At 43.8% G+C, this 9,423-nt stretch overlaps 1 protein-coding gene and 1 long non-coding RNA gene across 3 annotated transcripts; one reads left to right on the top strand and one right to left on the bottom strand.

Annotated features, from left to right (window-relative positions):
• The first annotated feature begins 783 nt into the window (after positions 1-783).
• Positions 784-6,268, top strand: LOC102292998 (zinc finger protein 37-like). Of its 2 annotated transcripts, none has more exons than XM_042217626.1 (2): positions 784-2,422; positions 3,870-6,268. In XM_042217626.1, exons 1-2 carry the CDS (start codon positions 2,251-2,253, stop codon positions 4,628-4,630), a joined length of 933 nt encoding a protein of 310 aa, XP_042073560.1. In that variant the 5' UTR covers positions 784-2,250; the 3' UTR covers positions 4,631-6,268. The 2 variants fall into 2 exon arrangements, with proteins under 2 accessions (XP_042073560.1, XP_005953009.1); XM_005952947.2 differs by having other exon boundaries at positions 796-2,422; positions 3,885-6,268.
• Positions 6,269-7,438: 1,170 nt separating this feature from the next.
• LOC121813729 lies at positions 7,439-7,614 on the bottom strand. The gene is made up of 2 exons (XR_006053842.1): positions 7,581-7,614; positions 7,439-7,484 (listed from the first exon to the last, which is right to left on the bottom strand). It is a non-coding gene; the product is annotated as an uncharacterized LOC121813729 (long non-coding RNA).
• Between the last annotated feature and the right edge of the window lie 1,809 nt (positions 7,615-9,423).

Genomic DNA, 9,423 nt, shown 5'->3' with positions numbered 1-9,423 from the left:
ACACAAGAATCAGAGGTTTAACAGTGTGTGGCTCCCTCTAGTGGATGTTGTGGAGTATTCTGTTGTCTTTGCTCCAAAGCTTTTTGTACAGAGTTTTGCTGTTTCCTGTCACTGTGGGCCTCACAGCACAGTAGTACACAGCAGAGTCAGACACTGCAGCAGAGGAGATCTGAAGATCCAGACGTTTTTTTCCAGACAGTTTTGTGGAGAATCTTGCAGCTGATTTCAGAAACTCTGACGGTCTTGAATTGTTCGTCCCTGATATGAGGATCAGGAACTCTGGAGGTTTTCCTGGATATTGTCGATACCAGAAAAAGTAATCATTAATTATAATATCTCTGGATAATCTGTAGGACAGAGTGAGAGTGTTTCCTTCTACAGTGGACTCTTCATCCTTGACTGCAGTGAGTTGATCACAGCTGACACCTAAAGGAAGAGATAAATGTTATTAAAGACGATGTTAAACTGTGAGCGCCTGTTCCAGTGATTTCTAGCAAACGGATCCTTTAAAGACATTTCTTCTTCCTGCTTTAACCGACCTGTTAGTGTGATCACAAACAAAGGAAACATGAGCCAGTAATGCAGTGACAGCATCTTCCACACACTATCTGTTCTGTATGCTTCACATATTGAATGTATCTGACAGTGGGAGTCCTTTTCTGCTCTGTGACAGTGTTGCTCCTCCTTCAGCCTCTTCCTCCTCCTTCAGCCTCTTCCTCCTCTCATATCTCTGCATGTTACAAACACCAAAACCAAACCTCAATACATGTTACAACAGGAGGTGCAGCTGTCTCTGCAGCTCCCGTGTTCCTTGTGTCACGTCTAATCAAGTTATGTTTTCATGTCTGGTTTTTTCCAGTTCCAGACTCAAGTCTTCGTCTCTGTCTGTGTCTCATCTCCTGTTTTATTTTGACAGTTTGTCTTGTGTGCAGAGTGTTCACTTTCACTTCCTCTCGGTTTTGTTGTTGCAGAGAAAGGAGGAATAATCAGGGTGCCTGAGGAAGGGAGGAAATGTGCACTGGTACTCATTTGCAATGACAGACTGATGTGCAGAGCTGTAGGACCACAGAGGCATAACACCATGAAGATATAGGAAAGAGCTGCTGAAGCTACGTTAAGAATGATCAGTGAGCAGCAGAGTGGCTTCATCCATGATGTTTGCTTTGAGAGTGTTGATCAGATGATTGGCTGCTGAGAGAGGAGCTGTGGTACTGAATGAGGGAGTGAGGAGTGGCAGAGAAGTCTGTGAGGGTGAACATGCAAAGAGCAGAGGTAGTGAAGGTGGCTGAGTTTAAATACCTGGGATCAACCATGCAAACAGACAGTTCATAAGAGAGAGGAGTGGGTGGAGAGTGTCAGGGGTGATCTGTGACAAAAGGACAGCAGCAATAGTGAAAGAAGTGAAAGGGCATGTTTAGAGGTGGCAGTGAGACCTGCTGGGATGGATGTTTGGAGACGGTGGCTCTGACACAAAGACATGAGACCAAGCTGAAGATGATCACATGTTCAGCGAGCAGCATGGATCAGAAATGAGTCCATCAGAGAGGAGAGGCTGAGAGGGTTTGGACACGTGCAGAGGAGGGAGGGGGGATATATCAGACAAAGGAGGATGAAGATGGAGAGGAGGGAAAGAGGAAGACCTCAGAGGAGGTTCATGGGTGTAGTGAAGGAGGACATGCAGAGGTCTGGTGTGACAGAAGAGGATGCTGGGATAGGAGGCTGATGATCATCTATGTGACTCCTAAAGGGAGCAAGCAGCAGAAGAAGTTCATCATATCATGAAAAGATTGAGAGAATCTACAGAAACCTGTACAGCAGACTGACTGTTGGAGATCTTCAGGTTTAGAACAACTTTAAAATGTCTGTAGTTTTATGGTTTAAGAGATTTTTGTTGTTTAATCAAAATGTATTTAAGCTGATGGACATTCCTAGCTGGGTTAATGGTGTCAGTTTAAAAAAATAACCCTTTGCTTTTATTCACTTATTCTGTGTATCCTGTCTGTCTGTGGGCATTTATATATAATATGAATTATTTTATTATTGACAAATAATTAAATCATATCACCAACAGATGCTATTGTAAAGTCAGCTGAGAGAGGCGGAAAGAAAAGTTAACTGCCCTCCTCCGCCGGAAATTTACTGCGCGACACCAGGCGGAAGTAAACTAGGAAAAAGCGGAAGTAGCGTTAGCTTTTCTTCCGAGCAGAGAGTGTGTTGTGTGAGCTGAGTGTGTGAGCTGCGGCAGCAACGATGCCTTCAGCTCAGTATCTGAGAGAGTTTATCAACGAGCGACTAACTGCTGCTGCTGAACAAATATTCTTGGAGTTTGAAAAAACGATCGTCCAGTACGAGAAAAAGATCGACCGTCAGCGCAGACTGCTGGATATCACCTGGAAACCCCAAATCAAGCTGCACAGGACAGGTGAGTGTCCCTCTGAGGGAGCATCCTGATCACAGCTCTGCGGGACGTTTCTGATTGTGAGGACTTTTTGGAGATGTGAGCTAACAAAGAGCAAACAGAGGACAGGACTGCGCTGCGCTGCATGCAAACAGCAGCTGGTGGATTTGAGCTTTTCTCTGACCTGGATCACTCAATCAGTTCCTTTATGTTTGCTGTCAAAGTTGGAAAACATCAAAAGTCGAGCTTCAGAGCACATTATTTATTCCAGATGGAGTTTATACATATAAATATAACGTTTATATAAATGTATGTTTCCTGTTGCACTTGTGAAAGTTGCAAACAAATGTTGGAAACATGAAGTCGCTGTGCAATAATAAAATATCTAATGTGACTGATCTGCAGGCTGTTGCTCGTCCTCAGCGCTGTGATCTGCTGCTGTGCTGAGGACTGTTTGAAACCAGTTCCACTTTATCTTCATCTAAACACACCTGTTCTGTCTGTGTGTGAATCAGCAGCTGTTTGTGGAGCTGGAGGGGTTTGTGTAGCTGTACCAGGCCCTATCCTGGAGCCGGGCCTGGAGTGAGTGTCTGGGGGCCACAGCCCATAAAAAGCTGCACGAGGGGCTTTAGGGGTTCAGTTCTTTGTGCCTCGAGCAGTTTCCTCTCTGACCAGTCTGGCCACAGAGGTGAGGAAAGCCACTTCTCTGGTGGACGAGCGATACCAGCAGGATGTAGTCGGGCTTGCCAAAACGCACAGCTCGTGTTATAAAACGAAGCTGCTGGAGACGGGCTGCACTCTGGCCTGGATTTGCCTTCTGTGGCACTCGTATCCCCTCTGTGGGTGTTTCCACAGGACAAAGTGAGGAATCAGAGGTGCTCCTGCAGGAGGACGGGTTGGACTCCACCCTGGGCCGTTTGCTGTCTGGGGTGCTCCCGCTCCCTCCCCCTTTCCTGTCTGCTCTGCTGCCCTAATCTGTAAAGTGAATCCAGGCCTCGTACTGCTGTAACTTTTCATGCTGGAGAACGGTTCGACGTCTCATTCAGCTTCCACAGCTTCAGATGGATTTTCACTCATATTTACTTTTTGTGAATTCATCATTTTGTGCAGGGCATCAGACACTCGGAGTAAAACATCGATTCATCATTTCTGCACAGATCACTGACCTTTGTTTCCATATTGAACCCAGAATCATTCAGGCTCCGTGATTAGAGGTTTGGAGTATGACAGTTGCATGTAGTGTAGCATCGTCTTCTCATACAGCAGTGACCTGTGTGTGATGTGATCCAGTGTATGACAGATAAATATATGCTAGACACACTTATGCATGGAGAGTGTGGGAGCTTACACAGCTTATCTGACATCTTTAACAGAAAAGTGCTTCATTTTATTCTAGTTTTTGCTCTTATACACACTTATGGCTGCAGTGAATATTTACTCAGTTTTCTCTTTTTTATCGCTTCAATTTTAGTTTTCTGTCCTCCAGACGTCCCACAGCAGCAGGTCTGTGAGGAGGAGGAGGAGGTTCTCCTTGAGCAACAGCTCTGGAACCAGGAGAGGAGCTCCAGTGTGGAGCAGGAGGAACCAGAACCTCCACAGATTAAAGAGGAAGAGGAGGAACTGTGCAGCAGTCAGCAGGGAGAGCAGCTGGGACTGAAGGAGGAGACGGATACCTTCATGGTGACTGCTGCTGAGGAAGGAGAGCACAGACCAAACATGGAGCAGCTCCTCTGTCACAGCTCTGCTGTAGATCATGGAGAAAGCAGGAACGTTGATTCAACTAGAAAAAAAGTGTTACACAGTGTGACACATCTTAGGAACAAAAGTCACAGTAACGGTGTAGACCCCCACATGTCAGAGATCCAGTGCAACACTGACACAGTGAAAAAGCTCGAAACATGTGATGTTTGTGGCAAAGCCTTTAAGAGAAGGTCCCGAATGAAGGACCACTACAGGACCCACACAGGTGAGAAGCCTCATTCTTGCAAAACGTGTGGAAAAAGCTTCACTCAGAGGAGCGCTTTGACTGTCCACATGAGAATCCACACAGGCGAGAGGCCGTATCCCTGTAAGACCTGCGGGAAAATGTTCACGTACAGTAGCATTTTGTTGGCACACATAAGAACTCATACCGGTGAGAAGCCGTACCACTGTAAAATATGTGGGAAAGTGTTCACGTACAGCAGCCATTTGTGGCGCCACATGAAAAGTCACCCAGGTGAGAAGACGTAGTTTTCAAATTTTGTTAAAGGAAACTGTGAAAGTCAGGAAATATTAAGTGTTTGCTGTGTACGACTGGATCACTGGTAACTACTGCTGAATCAGAGTGAGTGTATGAGAGTAGATTTTTATGTGTAGCAGCACAGGAGAAAGAAGTAATGCTTGTGTCAAACACATTGATGGTCCTCACAGAGCAGTTTTGAAAGGAGCCCAAATGAAGAGTTTTCACTCGTACTTTGTGGGGTTGGCCTGCAGGGGGTGCTCATGAGAAGGCAGCAGGGGAGGACTCAGCATCTGGATTGATGTTTTTCTAACTAGTCTTGTACTGTTGTGTAGTTAGTGAAGTTAATCACACCAGTATAATGTGAAGGCTGGGTTGCCATGGTAACACCAGGATACTTCACAGATTTCGTATGGACTTTCCCAGGGTGCATCAGGAGCTTTTTAATGAAAAGGTTGGATTTTAAGTTCTGAACAATACCTGAAGAGTTAAATAAAAATAAAGCCGGCCTTGGACTGAAGGAACGAACCCTGATCCATGTTTGTTGGATGAGCTGAGTGGGCTTTATCCACGACTACTCCATCACGCTGGGTCAGGACTGGATCGACAGCATGTTCAGCGTCTTCGTCTGAAACTGGCTTATCATCAGATTTTAAGAGCTTGAATGAAAATCACTGATGACTGGAGAATAGGGATGGGTACCGGTATCGGATAAAACCTAAACGATAGCCACCCCTACTGGAGAATGATAAAGTTTAAGGAGCTGAAGGATCCGGACTGATGTGTGATTATCGTTCACCTAAACGAGGGAAATGTTTTGCCTAAACCAAACTGCAGATTCAAGAACTGCTTGGAAACATGTTTCAGACTGAAAGCAGCTTCAGACTTCATGAAGAAGCTCAGAGTTTATTACATGAGATGTTTCTGAAGCCGCAGTTCAAACAGCTGAACTTTTTTCTGCTGGATGAACAGCTGTGAACTTTTACAACAGCTGGATGTTTGTGTTTCTGTGTCAGTGACGGAGAGACGGAGGGCTGGACGTGGTGGGTGTCAGTGAGTCTGAATTAGTGTCACCAGTGGGAATGAGTCTCTCTGTTAATTGTTTTCTGTGTGTGTGTGTGTGTGTGTGTGTGTGTGTGTGTGTGTGTGTGTGTGTGTGGGGGCGGTTTGGCCCGCTCGTATCATCCGTCTGTATCACATCAGCATCACACTGTCTAAGATGTAATGCTGCTATATTTAATATCTGAAGTGTTTTGCTGCAGAATCCTTTCATATTTGAACAAAACATACAAATACTTTGTTAACCTCCTTTAATGGCAATAAAATAGTTAAAGAAATAAAATTCCTGCATGAATTACTGTCGATGGAGGCCTGATTGGGCTCCTGGTCGTCACTGTTGGGTTTTCTTCCACACAGCTGACTCCTGCTGAACGCTGCTGTGCTCTCATTTCATGTCTCGTTCTCTCTGAATGCTGGATTTCATCTTTTAAAATGTGCCTCAGGCTTTTGTCACACTCACATGTTGAAGTTTCTGCCCAGCTCGAGTCTTTTCTTATTTAAAGCACATTATTTAATGTACCATGAGAAAACTGAAGATGTACAGCATGGACATATGAAAGTCTCTGTGTAAATAAAGTTTTTACAACGTTTTCTGATGGCTGATTATTTAAAATTATGGATTCATGTATTTAATGTTATCGATTTTTCACTTCCTGTATGAATATGGACAAAATTACAATATAAACCAAGGAAAAATGTGGTGCCAGCTGCAGGCTGATGTGTTATGACAGTCAAGGTTCAAAACTTTCTAAAGTTCTTTCTTGTGTTTGCTGTGAGGACATGAAGCTGCTCACTGGAAACTCTCCCTGCTGCTGCAGAAACATGTGAGGAGTCCTCAGTGTTTAGATCAGAGGGAGTCTGGACTCTTGTGGTGGTGGAGCAGGTCTGAAGAACCATGCTGAACATCTGGATGGATGTGATGTGGAGCAGGACTGCTGATGACCTCAGTGGAAGGACCCACAGGTCCTGATGAAAAGGTGGAGGAGGGCTGCATCCATCTGACACTGAGAGGGGAAACACTTAAACATGAGAGCAGGACAATGATGAAGGAGAGCATCATCATCTGATGTGATGAGTTCAAAGAGAATAAATGGAACAAGCATGAGATGGTCTTCCTGGTTGGACTTGTAGCTTCATGTGAGAGATTTTACCTTAAAGAGATAAACCTCTGTTACTCTGTTTATTTTGCTTCTGCTGCATTTCTGCATGTCCTCATCCACTAAATATAAAATAGTGTAAATGAGCAGCTTTTGATGTTTGACAGTTTTTATTGTGTCTGAACGTTCCTGCAGTTGGTTTGTGGTTGATGTGGATTTGCTGCTCATGTGAATCCTCCCACAGTGTTTCATTAGCAGCTGTAACCACAGTGACTCTGATAAAACAGGAATTAGCAGAATCCATCTGATATGAAGCTGTGCTTTGAATACCACTTCCCTCCTCTTTGAAGAGTAGTCAGATATCTGTGTTCAGGTTTTTGTACAGCCTCTTCTACACTTTGTATCACTGTGTTTCTAGAGCACAGTAGTAGAGAGCTGTGTCTGCCAGGGTTAGGGCTGCTATGGTCAGATTAGTTGATGTATGGGATGTTTGAGGATATATCGTTTATCAGGAATATATTCACTATGTCCTGCTTTCCTCTCTTTCCAGAGTATAAACTGAGGAGCCTGAAGGTCAGAATCATGTCTGTACCAATAAAGCCAAGGATAACTAAACTTGTCTCATAGCTACATGTGAGTGTGACAGATTCTCCTTCTGTTTCAGTGACTTCAGGTTGTTGAGGAGTGATTGAGTCTCCAGCTGTTAGTCCTGGAAAAAGAAAGAAGAAAAGTAGTGAAATGCAGTCTGTATATCTGCTTAATGCAGCAGCTTCAACTAAACTTTAATCCCTGTTCTTAAACTCACCTATAATGTGAGATAGAAGCAAAAAGAGGTGCATGTCTTTGGGTATAGCCAGCACCCTGAACAATTTTCACTGCAAATGCCAAAATATGCTATGAGCTTGTGGCGGCCATTAAGCTAGCCAAAGTTGCCACAGCAGCTTTCTCTATTTAGTCATCTTGTTTGTCAAGTCCATGCAAGATAGGTTTACGTGTCTCCTAGGAGTGTGGAGATTCTGTGCTCTCCAGGTTTTGTCTTTTGCTCCGACTGGGCTGCAACACGTAGTAAGCATCATGATTCTGGTCTAGGGATGACTTGCTGACCATTGATCTGTCACCTTCCCAAACTTAAGCACAGGATAATGCTGTTTCACTTTACAAGAATAATGAACGCGTAAGGAGCAAGTTACTGGCCTCCTGCAGAAGTTCTTTCCTTTGCTGCCACTTGTCTTGGCTATTTAAAACAACAACGATCATTCTAAAGAACCGTCAATGTTGATATCAAAGAAACAGAGTTGTGTTCATACCGAGGCACATAGCAGCCAGCAGCACTGAGATGAACAGAGGCGTCATATCTGCAGTGTAGAGTAACTGTGAGCTACAGCAAGTATAAAGAAGCTGTGATCTCTCTGTTTAGTCTTCATCAACACTAAGTTGGTGGATTAGAAGGAGGAGCCTGATCACAGTGACAGGACTCATTCACAGCCCTGTGTTATTCCCCCTGCTGACAGCTTCACACTCAGCACGTCTTTCTGCTGCTTTCAGTGGATATTTGCTCCTATTGCAGGAAGCAGGTTTAACAGACTGAACTGTGAGTCGAGGAAGAAAGAAATCATCAATGGAGCTCTGATACAGGCTTTACCATGACAACAGGTAAACAAAGAGCAGAGCGTCCTGTAACAATGGCTGGTTATAAACAAGTGCTCTTTAATTAATGCAGCACATAACCTTAAGTGTAAAGGTAGCAGGGTGTTACATGTTTTCCAGTTCACCATCTTAACTCTGTTTTCTAACTCTGTATTTTCAACAGCACTTTTTCATGACAACACCCACTAATGGTGCAATATTGTATAACACAACAGCTCCTCCCTCTTTATGAAAGAGACTTCATCGTAAAAAATTATCACCAACTAGCGCAGCATCAAGATGAAGTAATTCAACATTTAGCAAATCAACAATACGCTTGTAAACTTAAATTGTAGTAACAGCTGTAACATCAGAATACTACAACTAGCAAAGCTAAGTAAACCTGAAATTATGTTGCACTACTATGTAAAATGAAAAAAGAAATTATTATTCCACTTATTTCCATTTCATTTTTTTAGTTCCTAGTGCACTGGCAGCAGTAAATCAGTTCTGTTAAACTAAAATAGAACAATTAATAACATTTCTCTAATTTCCTTTTATCAAGAAAAACCATTATGATACAATATAGTCTTTGTGCCAGCGAGGCTTGTACTTGACGCGTGGCAGTCTTCTGGCAGTAGGTGAGCCAGTGTGGTGCAGCCTCGCGGCGTCAGCGTTCTTTTCAGTCTCTGGGCGACAGCGTGCTCGATGAGTGGCGTCCCAAATCTTTCCATCACTCAGCAAGAAGGCCTTTGAGCCTTTGTTACTGTTACAGGAGTAAATCTGGGATGTCCTTTGGCAACTTTGTGTGATTTCCTTATCCTCACACTCTCTCCTGGTAGAAAAGAAGGTTTCCGTGCGTGGCGCCTACCATCAGTGTAACGTTGCATTTTCAACTGACGTCTCTGAACTGAGTGATGCATATTAAAATAAAAACATAGTAAAAGCACAAGCCATAAAAAATATGTATAAGGAAAAATAGAGTCTAACGGTGTGTTCACACCGAACGCGATAGAGGCAGG

Source organism: Haplochromis burtoni, unplaced genomic scaffold (assembly GCF_018398535.1).
Source record: "Haplochromis burtoni strain Fernald_Lab_line unplaced genomic scaffold, NCSU_Asbu1 Contig_2360, whole genome shotgun sequence".
Classification (NCBI taxonomy): domain Eukaryota; kingdom Metazoa; phylum Chordata; class Actinopteri; order Cichliformes; family Cichlidae; genus Haplochromis; species Haplochromis burtoni.
Note: the sequence above shows the minus strand (reverse complement) of the source record. Positions and strands in the feature narration are given on the sequence as shown.